Below are 24,453 nucleotides of genomic sequence, written 5' to 3' on the forward strand. Positions count from 1 at the left end.
TGACATTTGATATGAACTTCTGTGAAGTTTGAGCTGTCATTATTTTATCCCTTGAGCTCCATATAATGCATCTTCTTTTCTCACAATGTATTCCCTAGATGTTAACTTGTTCCATTTCTTACATTCCTTAAATTCAAGTCATCATTGATAAAATAATGTGTTATAGTCTACTTACACCAAACATGAATCTTTCCTGATGTTGACCACATTTTGATTCTTTGGGGATTGTGGTGTTCTGTGATTTGCAGGCATATGATTTAACCAGAGAACTATTGATGTTAAAAAGATGGGTGTTTATGCCAGACAGTAATTTGAAATTATTGAAACTACTGCACCATTTTATAACTATAATCTGCATTTTCTCTTGCTTCTATTGGGCTGATTCTGTCTCTAGGATCCAATCCTCTGAGCACAGAATTAATGCATCGAGTTGACGGGTGTAACATGGAGATGGCAGGGTGGAATTCCTGCAAGATACAGGGTCAAGCCTCAACCCAGAATTCCAGGGACCCCCCCCCACCCAGAGAACTCTGGTTGAGGGGGCAGCTGAGGGAAGTTAGGGGCAGCTGGTTCTTGGGGTTGGAAGTGAGCAGATCACCCTGCTTGCTGATCCTAGTTCTTGATTGCGTTGTAGGCCTTGTGGCAAAAGCCATTTAGGTTCTATGCTGCTAGCCTGTTTAGCTGAATTAGACCTTTCCAGCAATAGCACTATTGTTACCATTTAGTTATTTAGATATTATAAGTTATTAATTATAGGCTTTGAGGGAAAGCTAGTTATAAAGACTGCCTCTCCCTCCTGGGGGGAGGGGCTGTTTCTACCTAACAGTTCAGGGCTTCCCAAATCTTATCCTAATCCTTGACAAAACTTCCCTTCTTTCCCTTCCTCATTTATCAGTAAACCTTCATCTTTGGGAGCAGTGCCTGTCTATTATTTTAGGAATACTCACATCCATCTTCAGCTCAGTTTCCTTCAGCTGTCTGGCCCATACAAGTCAGATTCGTCTGTCCCTGATAACTACAAGACATTAAGCTTCTCCTATTATCCCTTAGTCAAATGTGTGGGGAAAATAAGTTGAGAAAGTCAACATCATTAGAGATTTACCTTGTCTAGCCTTGCCAGAAGAGTTCAGATGAAACCTCCATTTCCAACTGATTTCTAACTGCTTGTTGGGAGTGGGGAGAAAGGAGCACTGAGCCAGTTTATGCCCCTCCCTTTTCATTCAAGCCTGTCAGTGGGGGAGGAGTGAGTCTAGCAAGTTACTGATTTCTGTCCATCCCTTCAGCTTCTCAAAACACTGTTTCATGCAAATATAACAGTTTTGGCCAGCCAGCCTAGGATTTTTATTTCAGAACCTGAGTGGGAAGTGATTAGTATGGCCAGCTTCATTAACAGAGTCGTTGTCACACTGGGGTGCTCTGGGGTGCTACAATATGGGATATGGCAGGCTTGTGCTACTTTTTGGCTCATAACTATTCCCCAATTTTTCAAACAAATGATTGAAATCTATGATACTTACATGTATTTGACTATATCAGTGGGTGAAGCTTTGGCATATATATGTGCCATCGGGGATAGCCATGGCTGTAACATTTTTATGGGGCCCTGATGTTATATTTCCACCCTGACATCTCCATGTTACAGGGATAGATCATCCAACTACATGTTGAAGTCTGGACAATGGGAATCCTTGATTCAATTGTTTTCTCCCATACACCCTATAGGTGGGTTGTTAAACCAACCCCATTTGAGTGATCAAGGATCACTTTGAAGAAGTTCTACGGTTTTTCTGAGATTTGATAGTTTCAGCACATTATCATCTGGAATCAGAAATATTTAGAAAAAGATACCTTTTAAGGGCATTTACTCAGTGCTATGACACTTTTGGGGAAGCAAAGTCTAAGATAATTTCTTTCTACATGTTGACTAAAAGGCTTGAAATACCAGCAACTATATCCCCATAGGCAGATACCTCAATAAATGCCTTCTGAATGATTTATTGTTATTATAATCTTAATGGTTAATTATTCATGATGATAGTAATTACCTACAATCCTTTGGCAGTAAGAGGATCTGCAAGCAAATAAGTAGAATATTATCAGACATAGAAATAGAGTAGAATTTTTTTTTAATAGAAAGGCAGCATAGTATACTGGAGAGGGGATTGCATTTTGAGTTTAAAGATGTGACCATGTGACCTTGGGAAAGTCATTCAACCTCTCAGCCTAATTTTTATCATCTGTAAAAAGACAGATTTGGACTAGATAATCTCCATGGTCTTTCCTTGATCTAATTCCAATAATCCTATGCCATTATTGCAGTGGAGTGAGACATCATTCACAGGTTCATTTTAGAGTAACACTCTTTTATTATTATATAGGCAGTTAGATGGTAAGAAAACCCAAATTCAAATGAGGCTTGAGAGTCTTATTAATGAGGAGAATCTGGGGAAATCATTTTACTTCTTCTATTTGTCTCAGTTTCTTAATTTGTAAAATGGGGACAATATCAGCACCTGCCTACCTGAGATATTATAAGTATTAAATCAGAAAATATTTGTAAAAAGCTTAGAAACCTTAAAAGGCTATACATTTTTATCATTACTATTGTTCTTTTGCTATTATCATCTATTGTAGTTTTAGAGAATGGTTTAATTTGTGGATGGCATGAAGAAAATACTGTGTAACTAACTGTTTAAAAACTTCAGTGTTATTACATCATATCCTATAATTACATATTATATGAGTTTTGATGATCTATCTGAGGGCAACTAAAGTTAGGACTCAATTCAATGAGAATCAATTACATATAAATTATTTTGGACAACTGGATCATCTTAAATGAATGAGTAAAGAACATGGAAATCTCAATGCCAAATTCAGGGGTGAAAGCACATAGAAATATTGAAGAACAGTTTGTGGATCATAAAAACACATATTTAGGGTTAGGACGGACCATCTATTCCAGCCCTCTCATTTTAGACATGAAGAACTGAGGCCAACGACCACTGAGTAACTTGCCCAGTCACACAAATAATAAGAAAATGAGGTAAATTTGTATCCAGGTTTTTTGATTACAAGTTCAGCAATCTATGCAGAGATACATTGACATTTAGACAAGTGTTAGGAATATTAAAGATTTGTAATTATTATCATGTCTTTTCAAATAGGTACTTATAATGTTTGCTTTTTAAAACTATTTTAGTTATAAATGTGAATCTTCTAAAATAACAAAAAATAATTTTCTACTTTTTTTGATTCAGAAAATTATAATCTCCCCATTTGAAGAAATCTTTAAAATCTTCTAAGATAGACTCCATATCTACCCATAATATAAATATCCTCTCTACTGCATTCCCAAGGTAATATAAATATCCCTCTCTACTGTCATCTAGCCTTTGCTTGAATAATTCTAATAATGGGAGACATTATAATATAGCTCACTTCATTATTGTATAGATTGAGCTAATAGTAAATTTTTTCATATATTGAGTAAAATTATTCCTTTCTAGTGTCATTCCTCTTTTTAGAGCAACACAGAAAAAATATATTTATCTTTTTTGAAACATCCTCTCGCATTACTAAATACTGATAGGATGCTTTACCTTAGATCTCAGATTAAGCATGCTGAGACACCTCAAACATTTTGACCATTTTGATCATTTTTTCCTGGCTTGTTCTCTAGTTAAAGAGTTGTATCTTTTTCATCTTTATTAATAGAATTTATTTAGTGTCTCAGCTCCTCCTTTCCTTGACCATTTCATAGAAGGTAGCATCTATAAGACAGATATGTATCTATAGATTATATCTTTCATGTTTCCATTTTTCAGTTCATTCTTTGGAAATCACATTCACAAATTAATCTTCAAGGATTAAATTTGTAGCTGAGTATAGTGTTCTGTTGTTTCTACTCATTTCACTGTTCATTATCCCATGGAGTTCTTTCCAAATTTTTTAATATATGTAATTAGTCTGCTCATTGTTTTTTATGACAGCAATATTGCATCACAATCATATATCAATTTGTTTGGCCATGCCCCAATTAATGGGTGTCCCCTCAATTTCTAGTTCTTCACCACCAAAAAGAGAGCTGCTCTAAATATTTTGGAACATATAGGTTCTTTCCTTTTAGCTTGATCTCTTTGGGAAATGGGTCCAACAATGACATTGGTGAATCTAAGGGTAGAAATAGTTTTGTAACACTCTGTTTGCAATTCCAAATTGTTCTTCAAAATGGCTGGATCAGTTCAAAGCAACACCAATAGTGCATTAGTGTCCCTATTTTTCCACATCTAACATTTGTCATTTTAGCTAGTCTGATAGTTGTGAAATGATATCTTAGAATTGTTTTTGTTTGCATTTCTCTAATCAGTATAGCTTTAGAGTAGCGATTGGCAAACTTTTTGAAGAGGGGGCCAAAGGAAAGGAAATGTTCATCTGTCAGTCTGTTTCTAAAGCAAGTCTTTGGAAGTTTCATTGTATTGTATTTTACTCATTGTATTCATCAGATTAGGAATAATGTCTCACAGCCTGATAGAACATTTTAGGGGGCCACATCTGGTCCACAGGCCATAGTTTGCCCATCACTGCTTTAGAGCATTTTTTCATATATCTATATATGACTATGATTTCTTCATCCAAAAATTGTCAGTTCATATCTTTTGCCAATTTATCAATTGGGGATATGACTCATATTCTTATAAAATTGACAAAGTTCTCTATACATTTTAGATCTGAGATCTCTATCCAAGAGGCTATCTATAAATTTTTCCCCAATTTTTTGCTTTCCTTCTAATCTTGACATTTGTTTTATTTGTACAAAAACTTTTCAATTTTATTAACTCAAAATTATTCATTTTACATTTCACAATGTTCTTCATTTCTTGCTGATCCATATATTCCTCTCCTATCCATAAATCTGATAGGTAATATTTTCCCTCTTTTTCAAATTTATTTATATAACATCTCCTTTTATGCTTAAATCATGTGTCCATTTTGATGTAATTTTAGTAAATGGTGTAAGATATTAGTCTATGCCTAGTTTCTGCCAAACTTAGTTTCTGCTTTCCAGTTGTTCCAGCAATTTTTTTTTTACTGAATAGTGATTTCTTTTCCCTAAAACATAGAAACAATTGTATCATGATTAAATTTGCCAGTTTCTCAATTTGTAATAAATTAGAATAGAGAAAGAACTACTATTATTTTTCTTCCTTAAAAGGTAATTTATAGGGGCAGTTAAGTGGCTCAGTAGATAACCAAGCTTAGAAACTGAAGATCCTGGGTTCAAATCTATATTCAGATGCTTCCTAATTGTATGACCCAGGGCTAATCATTTAACCCCAATTGCCTAGCCCTTACTTCTCTTCTGTATTGGAACCAATACTTACTTAGTATTGCTTCTAAAATGGAAGGTAAGTGTGCATGTGTGTTTTTTAAGCTAGATTGTCATTAGAGAAATCTTTAATGATTTGAGTTTTCCCACTATTTTACTACTCTTACACACTTCCACACATCATCATTTCTTGAATGGTTTAGCCTTAAACATGGAATTAATGTAGTGGTATGATGGTAAATTTAGGTGCATGTGTCATATGCCACTGTTTTAAAGATTAAATAATCTCCTTAGTATTAACTTGAGAATATTGGCCTTAGAAAAGAAAGACAAAAAAAACTAGAAACATAAAGACCCATTTTAGCCTTTTAAAATTTATCTAAATGAATATATCATACCATGTAATATATAATTAAAATGCATACTGATAATTCCTTGTATTCTAATTTTTAAATTTTAATTGAATTGAAATTTTAAACTAAAATGTATATATGTAATTACAACTACCTTCATGTTTTTAAAAATATGCTTAATAAAAAAAGTAAAATTTGTTTTTCTATAGATGCTCTTTTGATAAAAAAAAATGTTCAACCTTCTTGGCAAATGCCATTACCAAGTTACCAAAAATAATATGCACACAAAAATTATATAAAAGATATCCAGAAAATATATGATCAAAAAATGTAGGCCCACCATATATTGAGACTAAGTGAAAATGGATAATCAACTTGTATGTTTCACTTATGTCCTTCAAATTTTAAAAGTCTTAGAAAGTCTCTAGCATCTGGGATATGTAAATGGAGGATTTATGAGAGAACATATATAAAAATATCAAAGAATAAAAAGGCATGAATGGATTGAACCCGCATTGAAATATTGAGTTATAGTTACACTCAATTTTAAAAGACATGGAACCCAGGTTTATAATAATAAGTAACAGCAGCAGCAGCAATAATAGTTACATTTCTAGGGGGGCTTCAGTGTTTGCAAAGTACTTTATATACATTTCATTTCTTCCTCATAATACCACCCTAGAATGTAAATGCTTTTATTATTTCCATTTTATAGATAAGGAAACAGAGGGAGACAGAAGTTGAGTGATTTATCTAGGGTCACACAGCTGGTAATTGTTTGGCTTTGATATTAGGTCATCTTGACTAAGCAAGTCTACTGCTCTTATCCATCTTCTTTTAGGTTCATGGAAACTAGAACCATAATTTCATGAATTTGGAGCTGGAAAAGACCTTAGAGATCATTTAATCCAATATCCTTGTTTTATAGGTGAGGAACCAAAATATTTTGTGGTTGAATCATCTCAGTCATGTCCATTTGAGGTTTTTCCCATCAAAGATACTAGAATAGTTTATCATTCTCTTCTTCAGCTCACTTTACAGATGAGAAACTGAGGCAGGCAAGACTAAAGTGACTTGCCCAGGATCACAAAGCTAGTAGGTATCTGAAGTCAGATTTGAACTTGGGAAGATGAATCTTTCAGTCTCCAGGCCTAGTATTCTATCCACTGGGCCACCTAGCTGTTCCCAATCAGTATCTAAAGACATAAAATTAATTAACTAAAGTCAAACAGTTAATAATAAGCTTAGCCAGATTTAAACCCTGTCCTTTCTCCAAATGAGCACTCTTTCCATTATATTTCATTTTCTTTCATGTTCTTGTTTCAAAATAAATCTTCTGTAGGTCTTAAAACTCAAAGTCTCTCATCTCTCTCCTAATCTCATACTGTTCATCTTCTCATTGACAATCAAAAATGACTGTAATGCCAAAGAGAATGGAATTAGTCACTTGATTATGGGTATGAGTACACAGGCCTCCTTGCCTTCCATTTAAGCAAACAATAATGAGGCCAATTTATTGCTGATTAGCAACCCCCTACAAATGGCAACTTAAATGACATATAAATGAGCAGGACTAATTGCTAGAGGTGAGACCTGACTACCTTCTCTTTCTATGGAACATATTAGCTTCTATTTCATTGGTATACATGATAGACTTGTAGAGGTTAGACTCTTTTAAGGAAAGAGAAAGTGACTTTAAATATAAATTCCAACACTTGTCTAAGTACTTCATCTTGACTTAGGTGACAGGCAGAGATGGTATCCTGCCTCAGTTCCTTCAATTCCCAGTATGTCTCCCTTTGTCAAAAGATAAGATCAAGGTATTAAGTAAAATGGAAGAAGAATGAGGAGAGAAATAGTGATCTTAATCTTGTTTCACAAAATCATTAGATTAACAACTTTGAGAGTTACCAGGACTCTCGGTGGCCTTTCAATTTACTGGAAGCATTCATTAAACATCTACCATGTGTCAGGCATTAGACTAAAAATTGGGGTTACAAAGAAAGGCAAAAAAAAAAAAATCCAAGCTTTCAAGGAGCTCTGTTTAATGGTAGGACAACATGAAAACAATTATATACAAACAAGATATATGCACAAGATAAAGTGAAGATAATGATCAAAGGGAAGTCACTAGCTTGAAGGAGTCAGAAAGGGCAATGGTCATCTACTCTAGCTCATTTACCAAAGGAATATCACTAGTACATGCTCAACAAGTGATATCCATTCCCTACTTGAAGAGCTCCAGGGAAGTTCCTTCAATAATCCATTCCACTCTTGGACAGTTCTAATTTTTAAGGAACTTTCCCAGACTTCACAGTTGGCTATCTGCAAAATTTGTACCTCCATCTCCACAACTGCTTCTTATTATCATATAAAACAATACTGCAAATAATCTTCCAAAACACTCTTCCTATAAATTTTTAAATTAATTTACAAGCTAAAGTGATGGTTTTTATTTTTTATTTTACTTTTTATATTTTTCTATGTTTACATAATTCATTTTCTTTCCCTCTCCTCTTCTCTCCCCCTTTCCAGATCCAATAAGCCCTTCCACTAACAAATATTATCATTTATACCTATTTCTGTATTATTCTTTTTTTTAAAAAAAAAAACCTTAACTTCCGTCTTGGAGTCAATACTGTGTATTGGCTTCAAGGCAGAAAGAGTGGTAAGGGCTAGGCAATGGGGGGTCAAGTGACTTCCCCAGGGACACACAGCTGAGAAGTGTCTGAGGCCAGATTTGAACCTAGGACCTCCGGTCTCTAGGCCTGGCTCTCAATCCACTGAGCTACCTAGCTGCCCCCTGTATTATTGATTTTTGCAATAGAGCAATCTTTTAAAATCAAACCCCCAATTATAAATCCCTATAAATAAAAGAAGAGTCATTTGTTTTTCTGCTGTGTTTCTACTCCCACAGTACTTTCTCTGGATGTGGATATCATTCTTTCTTATAAGTCCCTTGGGATTAACTTGTAGTAGCAAAGTCTATTACATTGGATTGTTCAACAATGTTTCACTTTCTGTGTATAATTTTCTCTTGTTTCTAACCATTTCACTCTGTATCAGTTCCTGGAGGTTCTTCCAGTTAATATAGAAATCCAGCAGTTTACTATATATATAGAATACTATAGCACAATAGTATTCCATCACAATCAGATACCATAATTTGTTCAGCCATTCCCCAATTGAGGGACACTCTCTCCTTTTCCAAATTTTTGTCATGAAGTATTGGCTTCCGTATTTCTCTGCTTGGCTAAGAGATCAATTGTTTGTGAAAGTAGTTTCTGGAGTCTTTTGGTTTTCTTCTTAATGAATGAACAAATGAATGAATGAATTACAACACATCATCTCATTTAGAGCACTAACCTAAGAATTAGGCCTGTTTCCTTAGCTTTGTTATTATATAACTGTACAACCCTGAGCAATTTGCTTAACATCTCTGTTTCTTTTTCCATATTGTAAAGTAGCCTTGATTGCATCTGTCTCTCAGAACTATTGTAAAGGTAAAATGATGATATATGAAAATGCTTTGAAATTTTTTCAATCTTAATGCTATGGACTTGGGTATATGTTGAACAACTATATATAGATAATTCTGTTTTCTGAATTTTAATTTGTTTCCTTTTTCTTTAAAAACAGTTTATGAATAGTAGTTTCTTCCTTGAAAATAGCATTTATATAACCCTTAATAATTGACAAAGTACTTTACCTATGTTATCTCATTTGATGGCCACATAGCTAGAGCACTGAGCCTGGCATCAGTAAGATCTGAATTCAAATCCTGTCACATATGTGTGTATGTGTGTGTCCCTAGGCAATTCACTTTAACTCTAACTACCTCAATTTCCTCATCTATAAAATGGAGTAGTAAAAGTACCTCACAAAAATATATTTATAAACATTCCTTGGAAACATTAAAGTTTTGCTGTAAAAATAGACAGATAGACATGGAAGATAGACAGACACAGACTAGTAGACAGACAGATAGACAGACAGATAGAAATGTGATAGACAGACAGATGGATGATAGACAGATAGATAACAGACACAGATAGACAGACAGAAAGGCAGATATCTATATGATAAACAGACGGATGGATGATAGATGTTATACAGATAGACAAATAGATAGATGAATGATAGACTGATAGAAGATAAATAGAGAAACAGATATATGATAGATGGACAGATAGACAAACAGACAAAAAGACAGATAGATATAAAATAGACAGACAGATGGATGGAAGATAGATAATAGAAAAATAGATAGATGAATGATAGACTGAAAGATGATAGAGAAACAGACAGATGATAGACAGAAAGGTAGACAGACAGATAGATGATAGATAGATGGTAGACATACAGAAAGATAGAGGGATGATAGAAACACAGATAGACAGATATGTGATAGATAGACAGATGGATGATAGATAGACAGATAGATGATAGACAGATAGATAAATAAGTAGACAGAAAGATATAGACGAGCCATTATTACTTTTTCTTGCCTTCAGGGTATCTATAGCTCAGAGATGGCTGGATCTCACACGTGTGCTCTGTAGGTTAGAGGACCATATATCTTTCCAGTGAAAGAGATTGTTGTTCTGTAACTTGATTTTGAAATAGACTATAGACCTCAAGGATTTCTGATTTCTTCTATGGGTGGAAATTTCTTCCAATTAGGCAAATCACAAATATCAGTGACAAAGTTCCAGAGGACTTTCCTGAGGTTCAGAGAGGCTGTGAGTTTCCCCATAGTCAGAAGCTGGTGTCAGAAGCAGGTCTTAAACAGAGGACTCTCTAAATCCAGTTCCAGCATTCAATTCAAAACACCACACAATCTTAATATCCCTACTTTAATTTAATCCTAATATATAATATTAGGACTATATTAAAGTACAGGGATATCTTAAGATCTGTGATGAAAGGAATCATAGATATTAATGTTAAAGCAGCTATTCTCTTCTTCCCCTGCCTATGCCAGAACAATCATTCACCCATGAGCCAACATTACCTTCTAATGGGTATTTGCAGGGATACACAGATACATAAATAGATTTTAATCTATTTTCTCTGAGCTAAGCAAGGCAGAGATGGCCTTTTTCCCATTTACCACAATACAAGGCCTCTAATGTTCAGAGAAAGGGAAATTTTTTTAAGATTCAATTCTATTGAACTCCTAAATTCAATTGTTATCTTCTCCATCCTTGTGCCTGTGTGTATGTACACACACATAAATGTATATTACAATATACCCATACCTATATGTGTACATGTGTATATATGTATTCAGAAACCAGAATAATTGAATATATGAATATATTTAGATCTTGTTATATAATTAAAAGTAAGCAGGTGACAAGACAGGAGGATAGAAAATACTACTAGGCCTTAAATGAGAGATTTATACTTTTTTATTTTCTCTGTCAACATTTGGAAGAAAAGTTGGCTTATATTTCCACTTTCTTCTAGGTAGTATAAATCTAGGTACAAATCAATAATAAGAAATTGGGCTCCTCACCTGTATAAAGTCACTTGTTTTCCATTATCCTACATGGAACTCATCCCTATTAGAGTAGATGTGGGAACTGTCCATTATGCTACTCCATGCTAGTCAGATAGATACTAGGAATAACTATAGTAGGAAATTGGCAGCCTATATACAGTGCTTTGGGATTTGGCAAGCTGATGAAAACAAAGTTCTTAAAAGCAACAGGCCCAGACCTCTAAGGTAGTTTTTTTCTCCTACAATGCACATCATTCGATTGTGATAAACTCCTAGCCCAAATTGGCCAATTCCAGCTGGATGGATAAGTACATCACAGAATGCTGAAGTTTAGAAATGGCCTTAGAGATCCCATTGTCCAATAGCCTTTTATTACCTGTGAGGATGCCCTAGGATGTGAAAAGACTAATGCAAGATGCCTACATGAAGGTAGACAAGGCCAGGGCCAGAAGCAGTCTTCCATTAAATTAATTCATTAAATTATATAAATATTTATGAAGTAGCTACTCTATGCTGGTAACTATATTAAGTACTCAGGGAGATACAAGACAATGTAAGAACTGGAAAAATGTAGAACTGGACTGAAGATATAAACCAATAACTATTTCATAGTAATATATTATCATTCCAGAAAAAAAGGTATACATAGAATGCAATATCAAATATGAAGATGTCAAGGTTTGTTAATGACCGGAGGAATCAGAGAGGGTGTTCATGGAGAGCAGAGTGTTTTAGGGGAATTTAAGAGAATAGGAAGGAATAGGAAGAGGTATTTTGTGTAAAGTAGGCATGAGGAGTGACATCAACAAAAACACAAGTGGGAAATCAGATAAGAAAGCAGTCTAAAATTTGAAGAATAAATTATGTATGCAGCAATAATATGAGATAATTATGGAAAAGTAGGGTGACACCAGAATACAGACCAAATAATTGAAAAGTTACTTGGTAGGCAAGAGTGAACTATTGAAGAATTTTCAGATATATGAGAAAGATTATTCTTACCATGGAAGAGAAGATGGAATGTGGAGAGAGAGAGAAGGAACAAGCATTTATCAAGCACCTATTATGGGTCAGGCACTACCTTAAGTACTTTACAAATATTTTATCTTCACAACAGACCTGAAAAGTCAGTGTTATTGTTATTGTCATTTTACAACTGGGAAAGCTAAAGCAGAGGATAAGTAACTTGCAATGTTACAAAGCTAGTATATTTCTGAGACTGGATTGAACTTGGGTCTTCCTGACACCAGGACTAGCTAGCACTGTGTCCAGTGAGCCACCTCGCTGTCCCATGCGAAGAAGAGTTGTGGGAAGATATGTTGAGTCAAATGTAGGCCTCCTGATTCACATCCCATCATTCTTTATGTTTTTAAGTCATTTCAGTCAGATCTGACTCTTCATGAACCCATTTGGGATTTTCTTGGCAAAGATACTGGAGTGGTTTGCCATTTTCTTTTCCAGGTCACTTTACAGATGAGGAAACTGAGGCATACAGGGTTAAGTGACTTGCTCAGGGTCATGTAAGTTTTGGAGGCTACATTCAAACTCAGGTCTTCCTGATTCCAGACCATTATGCCACCTGACTGTCCCATCATTCATTTTACTGCACCACAATCTCTTTCAAATATTTTCCAGTATCTTCTCTGAAACCTGTGAACATAACTATTTTCTTTTGTGTTCACAGTTCCACCAAAGATCTCCAACATCTCTTCAGATGTCACTGTGAATGAGGGAAGCAATGTGACCCTGGTCTGCATGGCAAATGGTCGTCCTGAGCCGGTCATTACCTGGAGGCACCTTACACCCACTGGTAAGTACCTCTCTGGTCTCAGAGAGAAAGGATTTCAGACCTTGAATTTAGAGTGCTGGAAAGACAATGAACATCCGCATGGCACCATTTTAGGCAAATGCTAATTGAATTAGAGTCAGGTGATGGCCATATTCAAAGAATGTGCTCTGTGGATGACTGGCTTCATCCCTGTTGCTGCTATGTATTCATATCTCATAAGTAGTCTTCTCAGGGTGCCTGGAAGAATTTGCAATATGATTAAGTAATGGGAGCTTGAAATAACCAGCTCACTAGTCTACAATTTGGATTTCAAATCATGGCCAATAATTCAGGGAGAGAATTATGTTAAAAATAAGATTAAATATATAGCCATGTAATTTTCTCTCAGAGAGTAATCAACGGATATCCCCAGGCAATAAAGTTTTCTTTTCATATAAGCTAAGCAAAGTCCAGTGGCAGAATCTCTCCCATCAAAACAACTAACACTATCGAACTTTGTTTTTTGTGAATATAATAGTAATGTGCCTAGTTTTCCCATACTAATTTGAAGACCACTGCTCATCATAAAACATACTTTTAGTTTAGAATTTCATCTTCACATTTATATAGCTTTGGTTACTGTCTTTATGTTGTGACTAAATTACTTCCTGGGTCTATCTCCTTAGTCCCTTCCTTCTACCTTCCTCTAGCTTAGTGGTCCTTTAGTGTTCTATGGACAACATAGTGTACAGAAAGCTGGTTATCTTGTTCTGTTGTCTTGACACAGTTGGTGAAATGCAGATTGGTATCTGGATGAGTGCCCAAGCAAATCAGTATGGCTTTGGCAGGACCCTCAAGTGGGACTGAAGCATGGGTTGAGTTGGGATGAGTCCTATAAAGTCACAGGAATAAGTAGGTAGAGAAGAATGTTGGATGGGGTAAAAGAGGAGAAGTAAATTCATTTGGAACCTAGAAATTATGACACATAGACCATTTTACAATGGAGGAAACCCAATACAAAAAAAACTAATTAAAATCGATTGTTTGGTGCTCAAATGGGCAGAAAAAGTGTAGTTCTAGGCATATAGTAGGCAATAATGCTTCCTGACTGACTGAGAAGTAGTACATAACACATAAATGACACCTACACTTCCTTGTCTGTGTCCTCCAGCAAATATAACTCTTCTCCATAACTCTTCCTTGCTGCACTCACCTTAGACTCTTTGTTTAATGCTCATAAGGATACTTCTTTTCTACTACTTCCTTAGTATAGACAATTAAACTCACATTAACACACTATAGAATATCTTGTCTTCCCTCAAGTCTTCTATGATCCAAAAGATTTCCCTTGGAGATGGGAATGGTTCTAAGATTTGGGTTTTCTCCAGAGTTTTGTTGAGAAGTTCAGATCCTTTATGGCCAACCCCAATCAACTTTTCCACTAACTTGAACATTGTAGTTGACTTAAAAAAAAAAAAAGACATCATAAGATGCATCATGGCTGGGTGAGTAAATGCTAGATGAGGTCTACTCTAGATTAAATCAGATCACACACACACACACACACACACACACACACACACACACACACACACAAAACACACACACATTCATTCACTTCAATACAGACATACTTTCTGGAGATAACCAGGGACTTCACAGTCAAAAGTGCTATAGATGACACGTCCAAGATCCATAGACTAGCAACATGCTCTCAGATCTGGCAGGATTCCACTAGCCTATTTGTTACTGGTTTCTACTCATAGAATTTATACTAAAATATTCTAGTATGCCAGGTGAATAACACTGAATGCAGACTATATTTGAGTCAAATAGTTCTCTCAGATATGCTAGACCAGCTACCAGTTATATTTACCTATTTAAAGGTAATTACTTATTCACTGCATTTTTTTTTCCTCTGACAATAGGGATTAGCTTCCCTGGTCAACTCCTTTTGTCTTTTTTCATCTGACTCCCATAAGTAACTTATCACACTCTTATTTCCCACCCCTGAGTTCTTATTCCCAGTGACAAAAGACAGGATTTGCCTAGGTAATATAATATTGAAAATGAAGTAGGGGGCATTGTTTCTCTCAAAACTTGGGAGGATAGAAGAATTATTCCTTTCATTTTTTTCTCCTTATAAAGGGAAGCCTTATTTTGAGAAATCCATAGAAGATGCTTTACTGTCTTATATGACAGAATAGCTGCTTGCAATTCGAGGTAGCATGAGCAAGAAATCCAACCAGCTTTGTTCAATTATTAATTGCTCCTTCAACACTACAGAGTGTGACTGTCGTGCAGAGGAAGTGTACCTGTAATTAGCTCGACCCCACAGGGACATCAAGCCATGAAAGGAGGAAGCTTCCTTGCAGGGCTTGTGGATACCTGATTGCCTGTCATTTGACGACACTGAGGTAGAAAGAAAATAAGGCGTATGGTATATATCTTATGAGAAGAATATTTACTTCCCTCCCACTTTTGTTTCTTAGTGTGGGTTGAGTATTTTGAAAGAGGAATTTTTTTTTATTTAAATATATTTCAAGTCATCTTGAGAGTACAAAATAAAGCTTGTAGGATGGTGTGGAATAGTTTAGAAAACATGCAAAATCAGAAATTTTATCTGAAATGGGTGGAATGGAATAGTGATAAAAGCAGAGTACCATTCAGAGGGTGCTTTTCTTGTCTCACCGGCTCCTGTATTTCTCTTTCCATTTTAAGTAATCTGTAGACTGAAAATGGCATATCATGTATGTGGGTGTAAAAATATAACCTATTCCCCCATAATTAAGTTAGGCTTTCATATCCTGTAAGTTGTAAGGGGAAACCACATTATAACTTGTATTTCCTTTTGGACATTTGATCTCCCTCCTGTGAGCAACCCAGGTCCCATCTTCATCAGACTTCTGTTTCTAAGTTTTTCTACTAATATCTAAGTGGAAGTCTATCTCTCATGTGTGCATCACATTCTGTCAGAATTACTCAAGATTTTGCTGAAAAGTACATTCTAAGCAGTTCATTTCTGCTAAGGATATTCGTCCAAGTAAGCCAATAAATTTTTTCCTTTTTTCTTTTCCTCTCTTTCCTGCCTGCTCATTCTATGTAGCCATGTACCTTAGTCTTCAAGTTGCAACATATACGCAGCATTTCAGTGTATAATCCAGATTGGAAACTTGATATAGCAGCACTGCCAGGGTTCTAAAAATGTTCTTAATTATCTAAATCCCATAAGGAAGTGCATTATACTTTGAGGGGCTTGACAGAATAAGGAAAAAACTGCTGAAAACTGCAGGTAATCGAGATTCACAGTTTCAGGAACAATTCTCTTTTTACATTCTAGTATATGATAATGCTTCATTTAATTGTTTGCTCAGTTTAAAATAAAAAAAAATATTAATAAAGTATTTTGAGGGCTTAGGAGGACCCTTTGATCTTCAGAGGTTGGATTGATTCCTTTTCCCTCAGTGGGGTCAGGAGCACCTATCCTCTAATCTTCTGGGGATTAGACACTCCTAGGGGATTGGGAATTTACTGACTACTAAAATCAACTCTCTTCTTTCCATCTTTTTCAAAGTTTAAAGATGATACTTGAGGTTAGCCTTATGAAATTCCATTAGTGCTATAGACTCATGGGCCTTATTTCTATTTGTAAAACAGATCCAACTCTAGCATCTCTAGTTCTGGGATTGTCAATGAAGTTTCTAATCTTGAAAATTTGTGAAAAGTGAATAGAAAGCTTAGTTTAATTTTAAGATCCGAATTCCTTATCATTCTTTACATTATGGTTTTTCAATAACCATAGTTTTATTCTCCAGTATACATGAGGGAGAGAGTATGAATGTGCAGATGGTATGGAAAATAAATGCTCTAAGATTTATGTTTCAGGAAGTGCTATTGCTAATGTTGTTTAGAATGAAATTTTAAGAATTTGGTTTGATTTGAAGACTGCCTGGAATCAAAGAGATGAGAAATGTCAATTACAAATGATGGGTTCAACAAATCTATTCCAAGGCACATTAAGTAAATACCTATTATATATTTGGCCCTGTGTTAAATTGTAAAGAAGAATAACATTTCAATCCTACTCTGGATTTTATTTTAAGTTGATTTTTCTGATATTTCTGGTTTTTAGAATTTATTTTTTACTTCCTGAAAAAAATGAAAGATAAAGAAGAAGCCTTATTTTAGAATGTAAGTGGTACAGTAGTAGGGAATTGGTCTGGGGTTTCATTGGGATAGGGAACTTAGAGGCAAAGAAGGAAACTTTATCAACCTAACCTGGCATTTTCTCTACAATCTTAGTCTTAAAAAGTTACCTAGAATACTGAGAGGTTAAGGAATATAGCAAAAGTTATAACCAGTGTGGGTCAGTAGCAATGCTTCAGCCTAGTTCTTCATAGGTTCACAGTCATGTCTCTGCTATGTCATATTGCCTCAGACACCTGAGTCATGTATCCCAGATCTATAGAATACATTTTTTAAAGAGACAACATGTTACCAAAATAAAGTTCAGTGATGATTTATATTCATCTCTGTTTTACAAAAAGTTGATGATGCATTAAGTTTGGAGAAAAATCATCATATCAGCCCCCAATGCTAAGCTATTCTTCATTTCTGATTTTGAAAATCTCCTTTTCAACTAACTCATACATATTTTTTCCATAGCTGTAGGGGATCTAATTGCAACGTCTACTTTTTTCCCCCAAAAAATGTAGACATTTTGTGAGTTATTTGTGTGTAAAAACATCTTAAGTTTATTTTAAGATTAGAAGTATATTTTTACCCAATTCATATGATTCTAGAATAGCCTAATCAAGTCAGCACAGACTTTACTTCAGGAAACTTCCCATTGAAGCAAATGTACTTTAGACAGAATGAGTCCTTGCAGAACTCAAAGATATTGTGGCTTTGCATTTTGGAGTCTCTAGCATAAGCCAAAAGATCCTGTCTGGTGCCTGTCAGAGTGACTGAAATTGGTCAGACTTCCTCTCAGAATACATTATAGTCTTTAGAGATATTCATGCATTGTCCAAAAGGAGCACTGATACATGTTCCTTGAATCGTTGAAATGAATTTAGGATGAATGTCCTGTGTAAGTACTTCCTTTTTTGAGGGAATCCTTTTATATGCTAGGGAAAAAAAAACAACTAAGCAGTTTATTGTATTCCTAGACAGGTATACTTCTGGATCCTACAGTTGTAACCAGGCAAGATTGATAATAGCTGAACCAGCAAAACAAAACAAAAAGAAAATTGAGCACTTTAAGGAGTAGATATGAGCACTGTTGGTCAGAAGTGCTGATCTGGGTACCCTAATCAGCAATAAAAACTAACATTTATATGTAACTTAAAGGATTGCAGAGATCAAAGCCTTATAGCAACTGTGAATTGGCAGTATTATCAGTAGTATTACTTCCATTTTACAGATGAGGAAACTAAGAATCAGAAATTTTAAATCATTTAATCCACGATCACATAGTTATTGTGTTAGAGGTAGAAATTTGAATTCAGGTATTCCTAATTTGAATGTAGAAATTTTTCTGTTTTGCCATATTACCTTTCTGACCAAAAATATATAGGTCAGAGTTAAAGGTCAGTCCTGTTGTTCTATCATTTCAGTCATGTCCAACACTTTCTGACCCCTTTGGAGTTTTTTTGGACAAAAGTGCTGAAGTAGTTTGTCATTTCCTTCTCTAGTTCATCTTATACATGAGGCAAACAGGGTTAAATGACATGCCCAAGGTCACTTAGCTATTAAGTGCCTGAGTTCAAGTTTGAACTCAGGTCTTTCTGACTCCACATCTGTTGCTCTATCCACTGCACCTTGTAATTTCCCTAAATGGTAGTCCTACTTTCTGGATTAAAGGTAAAACTCTAGTTCAGAGACCTTATCCTTATATTTTCCAATTCTGCAGTGCTCTTGGTCAAGGGATTTGGTCCTCAGAATTTGTCCCAAGGGTAATAGCAATGATATATGTCTTTGTTCCCATTGCTGGATCCAGATGTGTCACTTGAATGATAGAAGAGAAAGGGAAAACTGAGCTATCAATCAGTGAGTGTTCTTGGATGGCTCTTTCAAAAATTAGGACACTCCAGTCTTGGAGGGAGAGAGACATCTGCAGATATCAAATTGAAACTCTGCTGCCAACATGCTGCCTATTTTATGCTGTTCCTTTCTGGTCACTGCCTTCTTCATAGAATGTTCTACAAATTTGCTCTACTACATTATGGCACCATGCAGATTCTGTTTCCATTTCTGACTCTCATAACTGATAGCAAATGTTACCTATCTTCAAATGTCCCATTCACAAATCTTTGTATCATTAAATGTTACATCAGCAGAATATCTTACACAGTTGTACAAACCATAGAAAATTAAAAATTTTAACATGTTCTATTTGTGATACCAGACTTCTGAATCTCCTCCTACACTGTAATGGTACTTTCTGATGATATTATATTTCTGAGAATATTTTCCTATTGAAAATCTTATCTTGGTTTGTCACCTTGTGATCCAATGCAATGCTAGAATATATGAGAATAAACAAACTACCTAGAAGGATGGAGATGCACATGTTAGATTTTCCAGTCAGAAATTCGTATTTGATGATTCTTTTTTTACCTTTAGCCCTTCCCAAAGTACTTTGACACTATCAAAAAAGTAACACTAGATTAATTTAGCAGTTATTTATTTTTAAGTCATAATAGGAAGAGAGGATTCTAAGAAGATAACAAAAATTATCTGGTATTCTCAGTGGTGAGATACTTAGCAGCAATAGAATATATAGTCATTCATTTATTGATCACCAACTGGGTAGGTTTTCTAGCTCATTAGAAATCTAGCTGGAAAGGAAAATAGCAAAGAAGAAAAAAGAATGGCTATGAAAATTGGAGAAATTAGCAGACAAGGGTAAGATGAAACTCAAGAAGGAAAAAAAAATGAAAGTTAATTCATTGATAGGGAAAGAAAAATCCACCCTAATAGAAGATGAAAACATGGCTCACTTTATACCACAATGCCAAAAAGTCTAGGAAATATGATAAATCTAATTTATAACAATGATCAAATGTCCTCCACTTTGGAGAATTCAGAGAAAATGTATAGAAAAACAAAAATTATTACAGTTTGTGAAATAGTTTAAAAGATTAATTTCTTTTTAATTTAGAGAAGGTTCTCTTCTATCTTATTTAAAGTGATAAAATAAAAGAATTGCTCCTATTTCCTTTTCTATCACTAACTCCTGATTCCCAACACACACACACACACACACACACACACACACACACACACACACACACACACACACACACACTCTGCTTCTTTCCCCAAAGTACACAAAATATAAAGGAGAGAAAAAGGGTAGGGTAAAGGAACACCAAAGTATACTTCTGAGAACAGTAAAATGCATTTAATGTGTGTGTGTGTGTGTGAGAGAGAGAGACAGAGAGACAGAGAGAGAGACAGAGAGAGAGAGACAGAGAGAGGCAGAGAGAGAGAGAGAGAGAGACAGAGAGAGTGTGAAAGAGGAGGAGTTGGAGTATGAACATGGCCATCTTTTTCTATTTCCACTAAATCAAGAACAAGAGAAAATGAGCTTCAAGAGCAAGTAGGAAAGATTTTGATCAGCTTTTCACAGAATTTTTTTCCCCAGAAACAATGGAGTTAGTAGTGCCTACCATACAAGAAACAGTTAAGGGAAATGGAGATATTTAGTCTTGAGAAGAAGAGACAAGGGGGAAGTAATAGCTGTCTTCAAATACTTGAAGGGCTGTCATGTGGAAGGATTAGGTTTATTCTGCTTGGCTTCAGAGAGCAGAACTAGTCCACTGAGATGAGGCTGAAAGGAAATAGATTTTGGCTCAACATGAGAAGGATTTTTTCCCTTCCTAATAATTAAAGTAATCTAAAAATAATCATAGCTCACATGTATATAAGACTTTTTGAGATAGGTAATAAAAAAGTTGCTGTGCCCATTTTAGAGATGAGAAATTGAGTCTGAAAGAAAAGTTATATGTCTTACCTGTGCTCCCACAGGTAGTGGTAAAACCAGCACTTGAAATCAAACTTTTGATTCTAAGCCTAATGTGTTTTCTGGAACATCCAACTACCTTTCTATAGATCAAGTGAACTATCTCAGAAGACAATGTGTTCCTCATCTTTGAAGGTTCTTTTAAAATCTTTGCATGGCCAGGTGCTGTTTATGTCATTAAAAGGATTCATTGATCAGACAAAGGAACAGAATAGAAAGCATCTGAACTTCTTTCTAACTCTTTGAGACAATGGCTTTTATTAACAACCCTTTAAGGAAAGAACTATTTAAAATTTTAAAGCCTACATAAATATGTTATTATTGTTGTTACCATTATAATTAACAGTAGCAGCATCAGTAACAACCTCATTAGATACAATCAAGTTAAGTGTCTTGTCCAAGGATAAAAAAAAACCAAACAAACAGAAACTAGACTTGAACTCAAGTCTTTTGATTTACACTACACCAAAACCATTGAACCTTAGTTAATATTAAAAATCTAGATGTCCCTAATTAGATACTCCACATGCAATTCAGAAATGAGTTTTTTCCAAAATATAAATCAAACTATTCTCATATCAAGCTTTCTTCTCTCCCTGAAACCACTCTGACACAAGCCTTTTATTAAGTCGTATAAAATATTGCAGTATCTTCCTATAGGTCTTTCTACAGTTCATCTCTTTTTACCTCCAGTGTTTGAAATCATTTCCAAATTAATTTTCCTTATGCATACATAAGATAAGTCAACAAATTCTTTGTAAGTGTTTAGTGTCTACATTGTACAAGGCATGGAGCACATAAATACAAAAAGTAAACAGTCCCTGCCCTCAAAGAACTTATATTTTACTTCTTAGTGGGAGGAGACATACAACATGTATTTTGATTAGTATGATGCAAAATAATTTGAGGAAGGAAATAATGCTAATGACAATGGAGACCAGAAAAGACTCAATTGAAAAGATGAAACATGAGTTACATGATTTGGGAGCAGATTTGGAGATGTGGAGAAGAGAAGGAAACGCATTCCAGGTATGGAATGGGGCAGTATTGTTTAATTGAATGCCTGGAGGAAGAAGATGGAATGGTGGCTTTAGGAGAAAAAAAGTGCTAGTTTTACATATTTGCTGGAAGATTGCAGATATAAGGGGAAGTAAGTGGAATAGAGCAGGAAATACAGTCTGGAATTAGACTGCTCAGGGCCTGAGGAGTTTATATTTTATGTTAGAGGCAGTGGGCATCCACTGGAAGTATTTGAACAGGGGCACAGATTGATCAGTCTGTGCCTTAGGAGCTTGGTTTGGAAGCTGCAAGGAGAATGGATGGAGAGTGAAGAGGCCCAAAGCAAGGAGAACTATTAGAAGACTATTATTATAATAGTAGCCAGCCTTGCTCAGAGTTTGTACGAGGCTAATAATTATTTAAAGTGAAAGTGGATGGATATGAATTAGCATGGTTTGAAATGATTGACTCTGAATGATGAGGGAAAGAGTAGAATCAAGAATGAACCTGGGTTTAAAAATCCTTTGGTGACTAGGTAGATGGTGGTGCTCTCAGAAAACCTAGGAAAGTTTAAAAGAAGGGAAGACATAGGACAAATATATAAATCCTATTTTGGTTGAATCTAAAATGACAGTAGGCTATCCAGGGAAAGATGCCCAATGTAACATGAACTTAGAGATGAGACATCATATATAAGAGGAAGGATTAAAACTGTGTGTCAGCTGGATTTATAATATGCATGTGATTATGTATATGTATATATACAGATATACATATATGATATATCCCATATATCATTATATCTATGTTCAATTTATATATGGATAAATATACTGTATGTATGTTTTTATAAATATATGTATATATGCCCATATATACAATATATTTAAATATTAGATACAATATATTTAAACAAAATATATATGAAAGCAACATTTTTCAAATATCTGCCTTGTTCCTGAATACCCCAAACTCTCAAGAAACAACTTTTATATTTTTAAAATGTCATTTTGTTCCTTTGTCCTCAATTTTTATTTCGTGAGCCAAATCGGATATTCTTCTCATGTCAATCAAAAATTTAGAAGCCCAGGAGTCATCTGTATAAAGCCCCTTTCTCTCCCACTATGCGATTGTTAAATTGGGCCAGTAGCTGCCGTTGACTGCAGTGTTAAGGCCTAGGGAAAGGGATGGAAAAGAAAAGAGGGGAAAAAAAGACCTGTATTAATAATTCAGTTTGCAAATATCAATGCAAATCAGATCTAATTCTTCAAGGTATTCTAGTAATAAAAACTGAAATGTCAATCTTTGAATGACATCATTCCTTTTCTGTGCATGGTCACTGAGGCTCTCTACTGTTTTGGGCAGTGGCAAGACAGCCCTTGACAGGGGAATGAGAGACTTAAAGGAGATGGGAAGAGGGAATAGCTCTCCTCCCTCACCAAGTACCTGTCTTCAGAGAGAACCAAGTTGTTTGTGAATCTTCTCCTCTCCTTCAAATAAAGCAAAAAAAAATCCTGGCAATGATATGCTAACATCATCTATTGTGGAGGAAAGCATTGCAGTAAGCAGTATTTATTTTTCTTCTTTTCTTTTTTATTAAAGACTATTTCAGAGATCATAAGAGACTCAGGAAGACTACCTCTGATACATATTTACTTGGGTAGGTCTCTTAAGTTCTTAGAGCCCCCAGGAAATTCTTATATATCTGCATTGGGGGACAGAATGTCCACACTGGTGGATCACAGTAGATTCTAAAAATAAGATTCTGGTTACCAAAATGGCATCCTTCTTTGACTACCCAGAAGTATCATATTTCTCATTGAGTTTAGAATCCTGATCTCTATATTCTTATCCACTGCTACAAGGAAGAATCATGGATAATTAATTTTTATTTTTAATTTGTATTTAATATATTTTCCTTAATAATACTGCATGAGTATTCAGTTAAAGAAACCCTTTCCCCATCCCATCCCTGAGAAATTCTAAAGTCTATCCCTGGCTTCCTCAATCTTTTATATTCCTCTCTACTTGTAAGTGCCATGGACTATAACCCATAGGTGCCTCTCTTACAATATTTCTTTAGGAGTGGCTATATCTCGATGTAAAATGTCTTCTAAACTTAGGACATAAAACATCTCTTAAGCGATTAAAAGTGATCTAGATACAATCCCTATTCCTTTTTTATTTAAAAAAAAATTGTCTTAGCTGTTTATATGTTGTATATATAGCTCAATAGAATGTAAACTCCATGAGGCCCCAAGATGTTGTTCATATAAATGTAGAATCAGAGCTTTAAAGCTAGAAGGAATTGTTGAAGTTATATTGTCTAAACTATGAATTTTACAACAAGGAAAATCAGGTTCAAAGAGTTTACCCAGCTTTCCCTAAAGTCATTTAGATAGGAAGTGGCGAAGCTGGGATTCAGCCTAGTTTCTCTCATTCTAAATCCAGGAACTTTTTAATTATCCA

General features: G+C 35.1%; 1 protein-coding gene across 2 annotated transcripts in view; it reads left to right on the forward strand.

Annotated features, from left to right (window-relative positions):
* The window catches only part of LOC123242379 (limbic system associated membrane protein), a 798,540-nt gene that overhangs the window by 547,120 nt on the left and 226,967 nt on the right, over nucleotides 1-24,453 (forward strand). For both annotated transcript variants that reach the window (XM_044670083.1, XM_044670084.1), the window contains exon 3: nucleotides 12,873-12,998. In XM_044670083.1, coding sequence (XP_044526018.1) covers nucleotides 12,873-12,998 — 126 coding nt within the window. The remainder of the gene's footprint in view (nucleotides 1-12,872; nucleotides 12,999-24,453) is intronic.

The sequence above is a fragment of the Gracilinanus agilis genome, chromosome 3, assembly GCF_016433145.1.
Source record: "Gracilinanus agilis isolate LMUSP501 chromosome 3, AgileGrace, whole genome shotgun sequence".
NCBI lineage: Eukaryota > Metazoa > Chordata > Mammalia > Didelphimorphia > Didelphidae > Gracilinanus > Gracilinanus agilis.